This window comes from Canis lupus, chromosome 33 (assembly GCF_048164855.1).
Source record: "Canis lupus baileyi chromosome 33, mCanLup2.hap1, whole genome shotgun sequence".
NCBI lineage: Eukaryota > Metazoa > Chordata > Mammalia > Carnivora > Canidae > Canis > Canis lupus.
The window spans coordinates 1,049,618-1,068,895 of NC_132870.1; the positions used below are offsets into that span (position 1 = coordinate 1,049,618).

General features: G+C 38.9%; 1 protein-coding gene and 1 non-coding gene across 23 annotated transcripts in view; both read right to left on the minus strand.

The window, feature by feature from the left end:
* CCDC158 (coiled-coil domain containing 158) overlaps window positions 1-19,278 on the minus strand; it is a 127,413-nt gene that overhangs the window by 54,070 nt on the left and 54,065 nt on the right. For all 22 annotated transcript variants that reach the window (XR_012023570.1, XR_012023573.1, XR_012023572.1 and 19 more), the window contains 6 exons: window positions 13,305-13,424; window positions 11,317-11,514; window positions 9,471-9,953; window positions 5,242-5,431; window positions 3,108-3,260; window positions 47-159 (listed from right to left, as the gene is read on the minus strand). Coding sequence is in view for 18 of the 22 variants with exons in the window: in XM_072810829.1 (XP_072666930.1) it covers window positions 47-159; window positions 3,108-3,260; window positions 5,242-5,431; window positions 9,471-9,953; window positions 11,317-11,514; window positions 13,305-13,424 (1,257 nt within the window). In the remaining 4 variants the exon portion in view is untranslated. The remainder of the gene's footprint in view (window positions 1-46; window positions 160-3,107; window positions 3,261-5,241; window positions 5,432-9,470; window positions 9,954-11,316; window positions 11,515-13,304; window positions 13,425-19,278) is intronic.
* On the minus strand, window positions 1,921-2,027 carry LOC140624076 (U6 spliceosomal RNA). The gene has a single exon (XR_012023611.1). It is a non-coding gene; the product is annotated as a U6 spliceosomal RNA (small nuclear RNA).

Consider the following 19,278-nt stretch of genomic DNA (forward strand, 5'->3'; position numbering starts at 1 on the left):
AGTGAACAGTATATTGACTCCTTCCACTCTGAGGACAGGGACTTACCTTATTTGCATTTGTCATTGCCTCTTCCAAAAACTGTATCTTGCTCTGAAGGGCATCTATTTGACCTCTTTTAGCTGTGATTTGCTTTTGCATTCCCATTGCCACTTTCATAGCTGGGGGGAGAAAGGAAGTAAACTGCCTTAGTATTTAAGGTTTCTATATTTTGAAAAGCTATTATAAATTGATGGCTAAACACTGTGAGAAGGTGACAAGATTCTCTAAGGCACTTGGACAGTTTCAAGAGAGTGATCACAGAGAAAGATCTTCAGATTTCACAATATTGGGATATAACAATTTTCAGAGATTTTGAGCTGAGAATGATGTTTTGTGATTTCCTTGCTATTGGTATTAATTTCATTGACCATCGTAGTTTACCATCTCCAATGTTATAGAGTATTGACTAACTTCATACTTATACATATAGAAAACATATACATTAAGTCATATAATGAATAATGTATTTTTAAGCATTTTTACTAAAATAATTTTCCAGAAATTCATATTTAAAATGCCACAAAGACAACTATTAGTTATTTGTTCATATGGTATCCTATAAAAATGTCTTAAGTTATTATATAAGGTGTCTATTATTAAGTGATCTTTTTACAGATTCCAGTGATGTCACAAAGCATTCACATTCAATTTTCATTCCTATGGTCACTGCATGTGTTTGGAACTCACTACTATTTCAACAGTCATATTGGCAGTATAAGCATATATGGAATTGTTTTAATAAAACTAGTGATGGGGATCCCTGGGTGGCGCAGCGGTTTGGCGCCTGTCTTTGGCCCAGGGCGCGATCCTGGAGACCCGGGATCGAATCCCACGTCGGGCTCCCGGTGCATGGAGCCTGCTTCTCCCTCTGCCTATGTCTCTGCCTCTCTTTCTCTCTCTGTGACTATCATAAATAAATAAAACTTAAAAAAAAAAAAAAAAACTAGTGATGGGATGAGAATGTTCAAGGCAGGTAGGAGGCACTGAATACTTCAAACATGGCAGGTCATTGAAAAGATCTATGAAGCTCATCCTTGTTTGGAGATTCAAAACCAGAGATCCTGGGAACGCCTGGGTGGCTCAGCACTTAAGCTTTGGCTCAGGGCATGATCTGGGGTCCTGGGATAAAGTCCCACATTGGGCTCCCCGTGGGGAGTCTGCTTCTCCCTCTGCCTGTGTTTCTGCCTCTGTGTCTCTCATGAATAAACAAAAATCTTTAAAAAAAAAAAAATCAGAGACCCAATGTTGTTTCCCACAGTTAGCTGAGGAAAGAGGTTTGAAAATGTGATGGCTTTGAGTAAGGTCCAAATGGAGCTTAGAGGTTAAAAAGAGAAATTGTACCCATCTCTAGAAACAAACTATCGGAGAGGATGAAAGGTCTGACTTCTTTCTAACAAGATATAGAAAGCTTGTTAGAAAGCTAAACTGTCAAAACAGGGTTGGTTTGACAGAACGCACTGCTTTACTAACAGAGCCACAGTCTGACATTTGCTCACCACTCACCTCATTCAATGAAGAATTCTGGTCTTATTAAATGGTTCAATAAATAAATAAATAAATAAATAAATAAATAAATAAATAAGTGGTTCAGGGCTGGCCTTGAAAGCTTATTTTCTTAAATCTCTTTTATTTTAAGATAATTTGAGCAATAAAAATAAGCATTTGAATGTAAACACAGGTTTACCAAGATAATTTAATCACTATAATGTGACTGATGCTGTGGTGGAAATGCCTCAGGACACTGAGAAAAAGCCTCTCCCCGGTGGGGAGGGGAGGGTATGATCGCAAATGGGCCTCCTAAGTGACTTCTCCAAACCCTACCATTTTCTTGGTGTTAACCAGCAAAGAAAAAGCGGAACCTCCAAGAACTGCACAAAATACAGAATGCTTCAAGAATCTATGTGCATGTTGCCGCCTTTTGGCAGGGGCTATGATAATCTTCTCTGCATAGTTCCAATTTTAGTATATGTGTTGCTGAAACGAGCACAAAAATAAATCTTTTCACATTAAAAAAATAATTGAGAAATTTAAAAACATAGATTTACTTAGATTAATATTTATTCTTATAGTCAGCTAACATATTTGTATATGTTTATGTATATATATATGTATATACCACCAATATGAATTATATAAAACAGCAGAATTAATATGGACATCAAGGGACAAAGGGAACAGGTCTAAGTGGTAACAAGAAACCACTCATTCTGGCAGTTCAATTCCCACAGCTCCATCACATTTTTATCCCAGAGAGGGAATCAGGAACTGACAATGAACCACAGATTTTTTTTTTAATTTTTATTTATTTATTTATGATAGTCACACAGTGAGAGAGAGAGAGAGAGGCAGAGACATAGGCAGAGGGAGAAGCAGGCTCCATGCACCGGGAGCCCGATGTGGGATTCGATCCCGGGTCTCCAGGATTGCGCCCTGGGCCAAAGGCAGGCGCCAAACCGCTGCGCCACCCAGGGATCCCACAGATTTTTATTTTATGTTGATAATGAACATGTGAAAAATAAGAGGTTAAATGAAAATTACTGGTAACTTGTATTTTTTTATCAATACTTCCTTAAGAATAATTAATTGGCACTTATAGACATTGAGATCTGTTAGAAATTCCTGAAACAGCCACAGGAAAAGATTCAGATGGACAGCCCGGGTGGCTCAGCGGTTTAGTGCCGCCTTCAATCCAGGTCGTGATCTTGGAGACCCGGGATCAAGTCCCATGTCAGACTTCCTGCATGAAGCCTGCTTCTCCCTCTCTCTGCCTGTGTCTCTGCCTCTCTCTCTCTGTGTCTCTGTGTGTCTCAATAAATAAAATCTTAAAAAAAAAAAAAAGGCAAAGATTCAGATACTTTAGGGATTACATTAAGCACATGGCATTTTCCCTTAAAAACCCTGAGTAGAATGACTACTATCTCACACTCATCATTGGTGCCTATCACTGTGTATCTCTCACATCATGGGGCACTTGTAAGAGGTGGCAGGGGATGTATCTAGGTTTGTGTTTTAGTAAGTCTAGACCAATGGCATTAAAAACAGAAGAATAAAATCCAGTAAAGCATACCATGACCATCGGATCCTTCCATTGACTTTAAAGTATTTCTTGTTTGTTCAAGTTCAGACTGTGCAGATTTTAACTGCATTTTCAGTTTATTTGTAGTAGCTTCCATTTCTTCAGTTTTGTTTCGAAAATTCCTTTTTAAGACTTCATAGTCCTCTGTCACCATGTGATAATAATAGATGGTTACTTTGGTCTATCCCACTGTATGAAGTGTATTTTATTTGTAATTAATGATCACAAAATTTTAGAGCTGGGAGAGACTTCATTTAGCTACATCTTCATTTGTTTCAGAAATGAGATGTACAGTCACATTTCCTGAGTGGAACCTCCTTCTTTACTTCCTTACTATTCACTGCTTTTTTTTCCCAGCCAGTATGATTGGCTTACATCAACTGCATCTTCAATTTTTTTGGATGGTCATATCCACAATAGATCTCACTACCATCTATCTGTAGGTAGGTGAATCTCCATGACATGATAAGCAACCCGAGGTTACTGTGTGTTCTGTCTTTTTAGCTCTAGTTATTACTGAAATACTTGGCATGCACTCGTCATTCTATACAAGAACACACACACACACACACACACACCTATTCAACTTTCAATATATTTATATATGATAGATTCATATATAAAGGGAACAAACAGAGCCAAGCCATCCTTGTACTGAGACATTTCCACATGCATATCCCAGCGTCCCCCATACCACCTGTCTCGTACTGGCTATATCTCACCTCTGGCCCTCAAGCCTGCTCCCCGAATGGTTTTCCTATCTCAGTTAGAGGTGACCATCATTCTACCGATCCCACGGATTTAAAACCTGCAGGCCACACAATCCCTCGAATCATGAAGCACTGTTGTTCAGTTGCAAAAATACTCCTATTAATTCTTTCATTCTCACTGCCACTGCCTTGATTCCAGTTTCATAGCTCCCTGGGAGGAGGCCAAGAGCCCCTTTAACTGGCTGGACTGGGCCCTAGTCTTGCTTTTCTCCATTTACCTGCTGCTGTCCTTTCAAAATGCAAATTTGATAACAATAATCTCCTACTTAATGTCTTTTGCTAGCTCCACACTGTCTGGCTCTGCCTATCTACTCTACCTAATTTCTTAGCCCCCGGGCCTTTGTGCCTTCACTCAATACTTCTGAGGTCACATTGTTATTTCATTCCTTATGCTTTTGCCCATGATGTTCTCTCTGCCTGGGTTGCCCTTCTACCCTTCTACCTGCTAAATCCCTTTTCTTCCTTCAAATTTAGCAGAGGAACTCTAAATCCTATAGGAGACTGATTCTCTACACTCTTCTCCATCTGCACCCAGCACATCATGCTCACCCACTGTCCTGTAACTGATTCTATAGAAGTCTGGCTCCCAAGTAGGTGGGATCCTCACTGTTGTGCTGCTAGGGTCTATCTCGGTATCTGGCCGAATAAATGCTCAGGAATCACTGATTCTGTGTGTGTGTGTGTGAGCGCGCGCGCACGCGCGCACATGCAGTAAATGATACCTGAACCACACTAATCATGAACTAGAAGTGTTTTGTTTCTTTTTTTTTTAAGTGTTTTGTTTCTAAATTTAAGATCTTGATTGATTTTTCAAGAAATCTATACAGTCTGTGTATACACGTTGCTTCACTATGAAACTTCTAATCAAACTATTTAACTCAAAGGACTCAAGGTTTCCACTTCTCTCACCCTTTTCTTGAAAACTTAGTAAAGAGGGGTGCCTAGGGGCTCAGCCAGTTAAACATCTGACTCTTGGTTTCAGCTCAGGTCATGATCTCAGGGTCATGAGATTGAGCCTGATAGTGGGCTCTTGCTCAGTGGGGAATCAACTTGAGGTTTCCTTCTCCCTCTGCCCCTCCCCCCACTCACACAAGCTCATGCTCTCTAAATAAATAAATCTTAAAAAAAAAAAAACAAGTAAGTAAAGAATTTCATGGACTCTGAGGGTTGACTAAAGTTAACAGTTAATGAGTGTAAGATTTGTAAGCAGAAGCAACAGGATTTCAGGGCAGCATAATTATCCCTGTTTACAATGTGGGATGAGCACCCATTCTTTTGCAATAGTCCTAGCATCCACGCTGGATTCACTGGCAGTGCTCCTAGTTGTCAGCAGAATTTGAATTAAAGTAACATACCTGTAAGACCGTTTAGCTCACTCCTACTGGTTTTCACCTCATTCAATAACTGATCTCTCTCCTGTTTGATGTCTTTTACTGCACGGAGGCGTTCAGACCCTGCGTTCACCAGCTTCACCTTTTCCAGCTCCAAGTCACTTACTCGGGCCTCAAGCTCCCGTATCTTTGCATCTTTTTTATCTTTTAAAATCTAAATATAGGGATAAATACAAGGACAGAGTAAGAAGTAAAAAAAAAAAATGTACATGTACCTATAGTTGACATTCTTTCATTAGTATCCTATCTATATTTACTATCTTTTCACTATTTCCTAGAATATTAAATTTCTATTTTATTATCAAGCCTCAACAGTAAATAGGAAAGCAAAAGGCCTTCTATTGATATTGAAAGGCCTTTATTTTAACCTTAGATGTCAATTTCCAAAAAAAAAAAAAAAAGATGTCAATTTCCAGTATTGTTTGCAATAATTCATTATCCCTACTCCTACTATTTTGCATTCCAAAGAGAAAGGTAGTGAGCACCTACTCTGTGCCAGGCACTATTTTACATATTGGGACAGAGCAGCAGGACAGAGACTGGGTGAGGCAAGTGAGGCCCCAGGTGGGCACCTCTCTGAGTTCTGTGTTCTAGCTGCCTCACTAATCTTACCCAGTCCCAGTTATGAATAGCAGGAAATAAAACAATGGCCTTGTCCCCAGGGAGCTTACATTTCAGTGAGAAGAGATAGACAATAACAAATATTTAATAGGTAATAATAAGTTACCAAAAAAAAAAAAGTGGGGAGTAGAGAATGAATGCAAAGGAGGGGCTGTGCATGTAAGAGATAACTGGGTATGTAGAAAAGAACCCAATTGCTATTCTTTTTTTTTTTTTTTAAGATTTTATTTATTTATTCTTGAGCGTCACAGAGAGAGGCAGAGATAGGCAGAGGGAGAAGCAGGCTGTCTGCGTGGAGCCTGATATGGACTCGATCCCAGGACCCTGGGATCACCACACCCTGAACCAAAGGCAGATGCTCAACCACTGAGCCACCCAGATGTCCCCAAATTGCTATTCTTATTAAAGCTGGAAACAAGGTTGGCCGTTGGCTGGTATCTGGGAACTTGGGTTTGGGAGGGTTCCCATCACTCTGAGGAGAGGCTCACTGTGCCTAAATCAGTTCTGCAAACAATGATTTATGCAGAGCACCTGCTTGTCTTCTGGAAGACTGGAATACTTGCCAGACAATGGGGTCTGTGTGACCAGTCCCTACTATAAAAACCTGGGGATTGAGTCTCAAATGAGCTTCCCTGATTGGCAACATTTGATATGTACTGTCACAACTCATTGCTGGGGCAGTTAAGTACATCCTGCATGACTCTGCAGGAGAGGACTTTTGGAAGCCTATGCCAAGCTGCCTCCACATACCTTTTCCCTTTGATGATTCTACTTTACGTTATTTCACTGTGATAAATTGTACCTGTAAGCACAACTATATGCTGAGTCCTAGCAAATGGGTGAACCGGGGTGGGGAGGTAGTCTTGGGGACCCTGACCCTCTGATGAGCAGAAACCTCAAAGAGGGAGGTGAAGGACCAAGCCATATGCCAGGCTCAGGGGCAGCTCTAGGGACAGGTAATGTGTTCAGGAAACAGTAAGGCCATCAGAATGGCTGGTGGAGGAGACCAGAATATGCTACCTCTCTGCCATAAGGATTACTTTGAGCTGATTATTTTGAGAAATGGCGGACACAGGAGAAGGTCTGAAAACAGATAAGTTGCCCTTTAAGGGATATTTATATTTATGAAGGAAGTCTCCATTTATAAAGGTGTCTCCCTTTCTGAAGCAGAAGAGGAAGGATAACTTTAAATTACAAAAGAATCTTATAAATGGGGAAGGCAAGGCTTAAATCTGCAAAACAAACCTCATTCCTGTTTTCCATTGTTTTCCTAGTTGCCTTCCTATGACCTGCCTCTCCCACATCCTTCTTTTAGCTAAAGATGGTATTTAATATTTAAGTCTCAATTCTAAGCCACCTCTCTGAGTTACTCAATAAACTTCTGTTTACTCTTTTCTTGGTCTGTCTTGGTTACAGGGGCTCAACCAAGAATTGAGAAAGCCAGAGGGAGATGGATTTCTCCTGCCCTACACTGAGCATGGGGAGGAAGTAGTCAGAGATGAAGTCACAGAGGGAGCCATGGGCAAGACTGGCCTTAGAGGCAATGTAAGGATATGAGAGTTCATTCTGAGTGACATAAGAAGACACTGGACAGTTATAAACATGGGAATGGTACAATGTTAACACTTTCAAATATAATTCTGGCTCCTGTGAGAAGCATAAGGAGTGGCAGGGGTGGAGGTAGGAGTGTTCTTGCAGTGGCTGCATTCTCACCATCAGTGCATGAGTGTTCTTTAAGTAGGCTCCATACCCAGCGTGGAGCCCAACGCAGGGCCTGAACTCATGACATTGAGATCAAGACTTGAGGCCAATCTAGAATTGGACACTTAACTGACTCAGCCACCCAGAAACCCTGAGTGTTCCTTTTTCTCCATATCCTTGCCAACACCTGTTGAAAAAAATCCCAGTCTTTTAAAGTGGGTTAACAATGCACATGCCCAACTTTTGCCATCATGCACTGTTTGTGGGAATGCAAACTGGTGCAGCCACTATGGAAAAGAGTACAGAATTCTGTTCCACCTGGGTGGCTCAGTGGTTGAGTGTCTGCTTTCAGCTCAGAGGTGATCCCAGGTCTGGAGATCGAGTCCCACATCATGTTCGCTGCAGGGAGCCTGCTTCTCCCCTCCCTCTGCCTGTGTCTCTGCCTCTCTCTGTGTGTCTCTCATGAATGAATAAGTAAAATCTAAAAAAAAAAGTTAAAAATAGAACTACTCTGTGATCCAGCAATTGCACTACTAGGCATTTCCCCAAAGAATACAAAAATACTAATTCAAAGGAATACATGCACCCTGATGTTTATTTATAGCAGCATTATCTACAATAGTCAAATTATGGAAATAGCCCAAGCATCCACTGACTGATAAATGGATAAAGAAGATGTGGTCTCTATATACAATGGAATATTACTCAACCATCAGAAAGGACGAATACCCACCATTTACATTGATATAGTTGGAACTGAAGGATATTATGCTGAGTGAAATAAATAAGTCAATCGGAGAAAGACAATTATCATATGGTCTCGCTCATATGTAGAATATAAGAAATAGTGGAAGGAATCATAAGGGAAGGGAGGAAACGGATCTGGAAAATAAAAAAAGGGAAGGTGGGTGGGGGGTTGGGGTAACTGGGTGACAGGCATTAAGGAGGGCACATGATGAGATAAACACTGGCTGTTATATGTTGGCCAACTGAACTTAAAATTTTTTTTAAAAGAAGATGTGGTATATATATATATATATATATATATATATATATATATATATATATATAAACATGGAATATTACTTGGCCATCAAAAAGAATAAAATCTTGTCATTTGCAATGACATGAATAGAGCTAGAGAGTTATTATGCCAAGTAAAATAAGTCAGTCAGAGAAAGACAAATACTATATGATTTCACTCATCTATGTAATTTAAGAAACAAAACAAATGAGCAAAGGGGAAAAGAGAGAGAGAGAGAGAGAGAGAGAGACAAGCCAAGAAACAGACTCTGAACTATAGAGGGCAATCTGATGGTCACCAGAAGGGAGGTGGGAGGGAGGATGGGTGAAATAGGTGATGGGGATTAAGGAGTGTACTTGCTGTGATAAGCACGGGATGATGTATGGAAGTGCGGAATTGCTATATTGTACATCTAAAACTAATATTACAAAGTATGCCAACTAACTCTTCTTTAGTTTCATAGTTATGGAAGCCAAGATTTAGTGAACAAAGCAGTGTTTTATAGTCAGGTGGTGAGAGGTGGGGTTCAATGACAGGTCTGTCTGACGAGGGAGAAAATACTTCAAACTGTGGGATGAGACATGGCTTCATGAGGAAGCTGGATTTTTATGATTTTTTTCTCTTTTGTATCAGTAGTCTTGGGTCCATCCACTTCTTTTGGAATCTAATAAAAGTAAGGATCCCTTCTCACAACAACATACAAAGGCACTCAGGCACAAATACTTTTAAACAACCTCAAAGGGTCCACAGACCTTCATAGAGCATCTCTTCAGTGACTTAAATCATACTTCCTTAGGAGGGAAATGATATTTCTGAAGTTAAAACTACCAAAAAACCCTCTACAGACCTTGAATTCCTGTAGCTCCAGTCTCCTATCATTGATCTCCTTCTCAAGCTGAGCTTTTTCAACCTGCATGGCACCAGCAGTTCGTCCGTGCTGGCCAACCAACTGTGTCATGTTTTCAATCTGCTGTCGCAGAATCTCAATCACCTTGTCCTTCTCTGCCATCTGTAGCCTGAGGGCCTCACACTCAGTCTGCACATTTCTGAGGTGATCTCCCTCTGTTTTCAAGTGCTGCAGCTCTTGCAATTTCAAGTCCACTCGGGAGCGTAGCTTTGTGATCTCCGAATTGGTAGCCTCAATGGCTCTCTCTTTTTCCTGGAGGGAAGAGGTCAGGTCCGATATGGTCCTCTCTGAGCTCTCCAGGGTCATTTTCTTAGCAGTCAACTCTTCCACCACTTTGCGGAGCATCTCTTTGGTGGATTCAAGCTGAGCCGTCAAGGAGGACACTTTTTCTAGACTTTCATTCTTTCCCTGAATTGCTGCCATCTGATTGTCAAAGAAGAGAAAATTTCATGAATTTGGGCAGAGGGGTGGAAGCAACCTCAAGAGATATAACAAGTTAGCTCACAAACATGAATTCATGAATCTAATAATAATATCTACCTAAACTGAAATCATTTTTATGTCACAACTCTGTATAGACCACAGACCAACTTAAGTTAGTTAGACCAAGGTGGAGAGACATGAATTAAATAATAATGCTCCTCTAGAATGGCTTTCTAGTGTGGGAGCTTTGGAGGTTTCCTCTGAGAGTATTTCTGTACCAATTTAAATTAGGATAACACTGGCAAAAGTGTGGCATGACTGAAGAAGCTGCCCTTCCTAGGGAGGAAGGCACTCTTGCCCCACTATTCCTCCAACTTGCCCCTTAGTTATACCTCTGAGGAAAAAGTGAATAACGGCTTTCATCTAACACACACTCACATTCTCAGGTCCTTGTCCAGAGAAGTGTTAAGAATCTAACTCCCAGTAACTCCCCTCATCTTTCTTCTTGCCCAGGGTGGGCCAAAGAGTAGAAAAATGGTTTGCCTGAATTCTAACCCAAGACTGGTCCCTTTGGTTTGCTTTCACATTTTGGGAAGCTTACTCTTTTGTGGGATGCTTTCTATGTCTCTGTGGCAATACTGACATTGGAATCATGTCCTCTTGGTACTGAAGGTTCAAGGCTCTTAATAAAGCATTGCCACTGGGGCCCCAAAACAGAGTGCATCCATCTTGTCTACTAGTTTCAATCAGTTTAGGGGAAAACCAAATCATTAAAAAAACAAAACAAAACAAAAAAAACGGCTGTTGGATACCTTCAACCCTGCTGTTCCTCAGTTCTCCCTATGGTTTGATGCTTTTTAAAATAAGCATCTATTAGGTTTCTGATTTCTAGGCAAAAATAAAAAGGCAATTGGATAGGAATTTCATTTCTCAACAATGAACAAAAATGAGATAAAGCTTAGTATTTTGATCAGTCAAAAATATAAAAATAAATAACAGGTTTTTATAACTTGCTCAAAGAATCCATAGCTCTATCTTATGGCCATTTTTAGGCCCATACATTTTTTTTAAAAGCTCTACCAATAGGGACGTCTGGGTGGCTAAGTGGTTTGGCGCCTGCCTTTGGCCCCAGGCATGATTCTGGAGTCCCTAGATCAAGTCCCGCGTTGGGCTCCCTGCATGGAGCCTGCTTCTCCCTCTGCCTGTGTCTCTGTCTCTCTCTCTCTGTGTCTATCATGAATAGGTGAATAAAATCTTTAAAAAAAAAAAGAAAAAAGAAAAAAAAGCTCTACCAATAACACATAAAATACATTTTTCCCTCAGAAGAGGCAATCTGAGGAAGCCATCCCATGTCCTGCCTGACCTGCCGTTCCATCTGGCCCTGGCACTCGCTCTTCATGGCCTTGAGGAGTGCTTCCAGGCGCTGCACCTCCATGTTCCTGTCATCGAGCTCCCGCCGCAGGTGGTCAATGGTGATGCTGTTGCCCGTGTCCCGGTCCCACAGACGCTTATTCTGCTCCTTCTCCAGACTCAGCTCCTTCTCTCTTTTATGTAGATCAGCCTACAGGAAATGAGGTATGTTCCCCAACTTGCATTAAAGAATTAAAGCATAATTCTCATTTTCCTTCTATCATTTTTGGACTTTTTATGCAATTTGAGAAACCTTTGACTTTGGAATCTTATTTTCAATCATTCAGAAAAATGATTTACTAGATACGTAAGTTAACATTTGCTTACTTATAATTTCTTACACTACAAGGAAATCTCAATAGATTAAATCCCAAACAATATAAAATGAAAAGAAAAATGCAATAGATTTTTTAAATCATCCTATTTTTAAGTTTTGGATTTTCTAGAAAAGGCATTATTATGCCTCACATCAAGTGTGCTCCTGTAATAAAGAAATGCTCAAAAGCTTAGCAAATAATGAAAGCATAGCAATAGTAATGTGGTTAACTGCCTCAGAAATGACAGAATAGCATTTGGTACTGAGAGTGGAGTAACAGTTGACTATGAATAGAATTACCTTCCCCTTCAGTAGCTAGAAACAATACATAGTGTTTACAGTTAGCAAAAACTAGAGTAGGAGAGACAAAGACACAGAGATCTTCAAAGGATTTATCACCCAAAGGAAAAGGTGAGAACAGATACAAAGAAATGGAAGTGGTTTTTCATTAAAGAGAGAGAGAGAGAGAGCTAAGCAACAGCAAAGAGAAAGCACAAAGAAGATCAAAATACTTCAACAAGGCATTTGAGTTGGACCTGGACCTCACGAACAACTGGGAGATACAGAGATCAGGAAGAAAGGGCTGGCAAGGGGTGTGTGTGGTCTGGTTGGAGCACTGGGCATATGCAGACAGAAAGGATCACAATGGGAAGCTGGGGCTGGATCATGAACAGTCTTGAAAGGCGGGGAGTCTAGCTTTTATGGGGAATGTAATTTTTAAATCAAAGAGTGACACAGAGTGATATTTGAGCAGAGCAGCACTCCATAGGCCAGACTGAGGAGGGGAAAAACTGGAGGTAGCAATCCTAGTGAGAAGACATGCTCCAGGTATTGTGAGGGGCTTGGGCCAAGGGGTAGTGGCGGTAAGAATGAAAAGGAGGGGAGGGCCGTGAGGATCTTTCAGACAATCTGCAAGATTTTCAAATTCGATCTGAGGACCCAGGGAAACATGCAGGTGGAGGGAAAGTAGTGAAGGATTATCCCAAGGTTTGGAACTTGTCACACAGTTGCCAGCTCTATTTTTAGTGCTTGTTCCTCAAACCCTTTGTCAGCCTATGAAAGATGGCTCCACCGGCTGAGGGCGCTACACCCTACAAAGGGCCTGGGAGTGCGAGAGAAATTTATTCTCCTATACTCCTATACTCCTATATTCCTATACTGCTAACATCACACAGAGGAGTACCAATCGTTTCCTTTCCTAAATTTCTCATCCTCTAGTACCTCAAACAGAGCACAGGCTGTTTCACTATTATTGGAATCTTATTTCCTTTCTTTAAAAAAATTTTTTTAACCTAAACTCCCTTTCCAATTGTGTTTTGACTGTTATTTGGCTTCAAAATAAACAATACTACCTCAACTTAGTAGAATACATTTATCTAATTGAAAGGCCATTTGAAGACTAGCTTCACCTAACTTATAAGCTGTAACTGCTTAAGGGAAAAAAATAGGTAAAATTTAGAATATTATTCATATATAAATTGAATAATGTCAAGATAGTCCATTATGTATATATGCACAAATATTATGTAAAATTTGTAATTTTATAAGTAAAACCAATTTTGTGAAATATTTTGGTGAGAAACTTCCCAGAATTAATTGAATTCATATTTAGAGCATAGTCTTACCAACAGCTTTTGAAGCTGATCATCCAGATTTCCAGATTCCTGACTGAACTGGTCACGTTCCGTCCGTGCCTCAGTTAGCTCCGAGTTAGCAAGGACTAACTGCTTTTCAAGTTCTTCTATCTAGAAGGAAAGCACAAATCAATCTGACTATGAGAGTAGGGAATATAAAATAAATACAGTCTCTGGGAAACAAATGCTATTATTTTTGGGGCAAAAATAAAAGCTTATTACATTTTGTAAAGTTTTCTGAACTTAAGATCTATGTAGAATTTAACTTAGGGAAATTAGCCAAAGTGAAATATTTGATATTGTTAGCTATGGGCATTGTCTGTAATCTTTTTCATACTATTCAAGATTTTTCTTGTGTGAATAGGTGTTCTGTCATTTGGTATTTAAGGAAGTTTGATGTGGTATAAATAAAATTCTGCACAGCCCACACAAATGATCTGTACTATATGTAGAAGAGTTATTTTAAGACTATTAGAGTTTCAATAATAAAAGGCAATGAATATAAAAGAATGAATGGTAATAAGGTTTTCATTATTGTCATTATTAGTCAATTTTGAAAGACGAATTAACATACATATACGTATATATATTAATTTAAAATTAATTTAAATTAAATGTATTAATTTAAAACACTTATATACATATTATATGTTTCAATCCTCATTTCCTTCAACTATAAACTGGATGAATACCAATTTTAAAGGTCTGGCATAGGTGCATTTTTCCCTCGTAGATAGGGCAGCTATTTGATCTGTGTAACTATGCATGTCTAAATGTCAATATACCAGAAGGCCCATCATTGTTAATAGCATTCCCACAGCTCTTGACCTGTAGATGCAAAGTAGGCGAAGAGGTTAAGATCTCAGACAATGGAGGCTCCAGGTTTGGATTTTAGCTGAGCCACAAAAATTCATAATTTACATACTGAGATATTAAAATAATGAGAACATATTGATACTTAGTGTGATCACTAAAATACTATTTCATCAGCCAGTAATAAGAAATCCTTCATGACTACATAAATGGTACATATTCCTTCTTACTTCAACAGGCTTCCAGATTTACTATGTCAAGAATAAAACTTATTGGTTTGGATGACAAACTGTGATTAAAATTTCTTAGAAAATAGGGGCACCTGGGTGACTCAGTCGGTTGAGTATCTGCCCTCAGCTCAGGTCATGATCCCAGGGTCCCTGGATTAGGCCCTATATTGGGCTCCCTGCTCAGTGGGGAGTCTGTTTCTCCCTCTCCCTCTGCTCCCTGCCCTGTTCCTGCTCTCTCTCTCTCAAATGAATAAATATTTTTTAAAAATAAAATTTCTTAGAGAATATATGAGCAAGACTAAGTTTTTTTCTTGATGACTCTATTTTTTTCTGGACCAGGTTCATTTAAGGTCTTCATTTATTAATTTAGCACATATTTATTAGTTTTATATATATATATATATATGCAACTACCACTTTGATAAATGCTAAGTATGAATACACAGAATTCATATACCTTTAATCACACATACATATATATGATTTTTAAAAAGTACTTATATAGGATCATCAAACAGTTTCACATTTACCTACAGAGTAGAATCACAGCCTGTAGAGATTGGAGTGTCTATTTTAATATTTACAGTGAATATATTTTAAAAATGACTATGTCTGAATGTATGTTAGATATAAACAAGTATTTCACAAGAATTAAGTGTACATAAAACATTAGGCTATCACCAGAAAAGTTCAAAATTCTAATAATCCTATAAAGAAGTTCTCACACAAAACTCAACCTCTGGCAGGAGTAGCTTTCTAAGGAAAATGGCTGAATGGTATCAGTTGATATAATCTCTTCAGCTCTACTATTATCAGGAAAGCCCAAATCAGCACAAAGTTAGTAATGACATTAGGAATACTCAGGAAAAAGCCCACAAACTTTTACTGTGGGTGGACAAATGTAATCAGAGAGGGAACATGATCAAGCTAGGACTTTAGGTTATGGTCCAGGTTCTGTCACATGACCTCTCTGAGTCTCAGTATTTTTCATCTATAATTTGAAAAGAGTATTCTAGATAATCTTTCCAAGTTCTTTCAATTCTGCTTTTTTATATGAGAAGAACAGTATTAATAAAGCTGAAATCCTATAATTCCCGCCTGTCCTGAAAACTGTATTTTGAGCTATAAATTTAACAAGAGCACTTTCAATATGAAGAGTTACTCGTATGTCTATAAGGTTTTCTAGTCCAAATTTGGCATAAAACTATTGTCTCTTTGAGCAAAATATTTGTCTATGTGCTTTAAAAACTTAAATTAAAACTTGCTATCTTGTCTGTTTTCATTTTTTAAAAAAAATTCTGGATGACCCTTTGATAACATCAAACTGGATGGTAAAATCCATGAGACCAAAGTTTCAAAAGAAAAGTGAGAAAAGAATGAAGAAAAAGAAAAGAGCCAAGTGTTATCTTTTTGTCTAAGTTTATCAACTGTCAGAAGTTCCTCCAGACCCCTGAAGGAACATTGGTTTTGTAGTTGTCAGTACTGACTCAACTGCTATAGCTCTGCTTTTACCTTTCACTTTTTAGAGCAGAAATACTTCTATTACTTAATCAATCAAGAAGAGAAATGGAGAGTGAAAGGGAAAACCACTGAAGTAGCAGCTGAGCTGAACAAACAGCTGTACAAAACACTACAAAGCCTTCTGAAATGTCCAGAATAAATAGTGATATCCAAGATAGATATTAAAGGTTTTTTTCTTTTTCTTTTCTTTTTCCAATAGCAGCACCGGTTTTCCCTTTCACCATCTATGAATCTACTTTCAGTTTTGGATCACTGGACAAATAAGTACTTGGATCTCATTCAAATTTTTACAGGGATTTTTAAAGATGTTACCAATCAAGCCGAATTGTTTTGTTTTCTGTGCTCAAAAAGACGACACAGACATTGGATACTGAGGGGTGCTGTAGGTCAGCACGGGGGTGCATTGGCAGAACTGTGCAAAGAGGTTTGCACAGACTCTTCCTGCACAGAATATAGCTCCAGCCAGTGCTACTAAATCTTTACTTTTTGAGTACAAAATTCAGCCCCAAAAGCTTTCAAAATAGGAAAAATAAACAGAATCAAGATCATGAGATATTTTTGTTGTCAAAAAGCGAAAGTTAAGAGTAAAGCCAAATCTACAGAGCCAATAGTGACAGCTTCTACTGGTCCAAATTCGTAAAGGGGAATTCTGGAGGTTCTCCTAAAATGGAAAGAGAAGAATAGAAAAAAGCATTACAGTAGGGCACTTTTGTAAGCTACAAAAGCTACATTTACAATTTTCTTTGAAACGTAGTTTCTATTTTCTTCAGTATTAAAATATTTTGTTAACCTGAAGATACATACTGCCCTCCTAAAGGACAATTTATGCCTTCTAGTTAGAAAAGTTTTGTTCAGGGATCCCTGGGTGGCGCAGCGGTTTGGCGCCTGCCTTTGGCCCAGGCCGCGATCCTGGAGACCCGGGATCGAATCCCACATCGGGCTCCCGGTGCATGGAGCCTGCTTCTCCCTCTGCCTGTGTCTCTGCCTCTCTCTCTCTCTCTGTAACTATCATAAATAAATAAAAATTAAAAAAAAAAAAAAAAAAAAAAAGAAAAGTTTTGTTCAGACCTATCATGTCATCATTTTTTTTAAACAATAAAGACTTTTTTACGGAAGGAATCTGACCTCAGGAGAAAATACTAACACTGCTCACTAAAGCAGTAGAAGATAAAATAGATTTTAAAATTTTCAGAAGCTGGGATCCCTGGGTGGCGCAGTAGTTTAGCGCCTGCCTTTGGCCCAGGGTGCGATCCTAGAGACCCGGGATCGAATCCCATGTCGGGCTCCCAGTGCATGGAGCCTGCTTCTCCCTCTGCCTGTGTCTCTGCCTTTCTCTCTCTCTGTGTGACTATCATAAATAAATAAAAATTTAAAAAAAATTTTTTTTCAGAAGCTTTAGCAATGTAAACTCAAGTTATATGAAAATAAAAAAAATTAAACAGAAGAATTTTATATTCAATTCATTACAAGAAAAACATTTCCTAACAATATGATTTTTCATGACCCCAAAATGAAATCCTTTTGTTAACTAGGTTGATGTTTTCTTGCTCGGTTACAACCATGCATTGATGACATTTCAGGCCAAAGTACAAGATAATCATCTCTCAGTGTTCTCTGACTAAAGGGAATCACTATTAAGAAAGCCTACTTAACCACCATCTAGTTGCCAACTCCACAGGTTCAATATGTTGTTATAAATCTCACTGATCTAGATTAAAATGAGCTAATCTAATATGCCCCCCCCTTATTTCTATTAAATGTTGACTATTTAAGACTGACAAAATTATTGGTGATCCACTGTTTACATTAGGGCAAAATAAGAATGATTATAACATCATATTTGTATGTATCATTATATATCTATATGGCCTCAAAACATTCATATGAAAAAGTCTACAGTCATTCATCTGTATGCTTATGTTTCTACAATGCCAAAGATAAATATTTATAAAAACTCAAGCTATTTTTTTGTATTCTTTTGATGTACTGTATTCAGTATTTGTTAAAATTTCCCACCATGCTCAAATTTAGAGTTCGGCAGCACGGTGCTGTATATGAACTGTATGTGAACTAGCAAACAACAGGTGACAGCTGATGGAAGGGTCACTTTGCCAAGCAATGTTACAATGGAAAGCTATAGCACTTTCGAATTATATAAGAAGACACAAGCGAGTTGAGTTTTGCTTAGTACTTCATAGCTTTTCAAAGGACTTCTAAATAAATAATGAATACTTAATCTTCTCAAAATGAGTTGAATAGTAATGAATATCAGTTACTATATTGGACTAGAACACAACAGCTCTCTCATTTCCTCTCTTACTGTCAGACGGTCTGTGCTCATATCCGCGAATGTGCCTATCTCCACTAGACTACCAGGGCTCTGGTAGCTTCCACCCTATAATGTGCTGAAAGCACCCCCATGCTGCAGGGTGAGATCAAGACCTTTTATGTAGGCTTGGTCTGCCCAGAAAGGGGTGGACATTCCCGGTATCAATCTTCAGGGGAAAAGCTCACCCTGAGAAAAGAAACTAGAACCAAAAAGCAGGCCTCAGAGAAGCAGAAAAGAACGTATGTTTCTCTCTGGGCTTCTGCTTCTTGGTTTAGCTTTTAAACAGACAAAGGTATGTATAACTAACTAACTAACTAAATAAATAAATAAATAAAACAAACAGTCAAAGGTTCCTGAAGGCTACTCTTAAATGGTGGTGGTTGAAATGACCTTGACAAAAGGATTTAAGCTAAGAGCTAACTAAGCCCAGTGGTCTAGTAGGGCAGTGTTATTCAAACTGCAACCTGCCAGTGAATCATGGTATCAATTTAGTATCAAATCAGCATCCCACATGTAACACGGGTAAACAACATCCTGTGAAACTTGCTTCAGTCCTATGTGTATAGTAGATCAAAAAGTAAGCTATTTCTTACTATGAGGAGTGATCAAAAATGTTTGAAAGCCACTGCTATAGAGGATCCAAATCTCATAACTGAGATTATATAGTTTTATGTTAGTCTTTATTGTTTAGATTTTAGTAAAGCCACGTCTAAATTTTCCATTCTTATTTTAGCTGTGCCACAGGGAATTAAGGTTGAGGTTTTATACCCTGTGCTTAAACTAGAACCAAGGAGGAAGAGTCCCCCTCCTGTGGCCAGCGGGGCGGGGGGGGGGGGGGACAGTATAATTAAATGACTGTAATTAAACGGCTGTCCGGAAGAACTAGAGCTGCAGTATTCAACTGCTTCTTCCCATGTGAAGCTTTGTCCTTGTACTGTTACCCTGTAGAACTGGGCTACTTTTTAGAGGAATCTGGCGGCTTCCTTTATATTCTATTTCTTCCCAATCAGCTAATGTGTGAGAAGTTGGCTAACAATGATGGTTACAACTGGAGGTTCTCAGATAGGTAGGA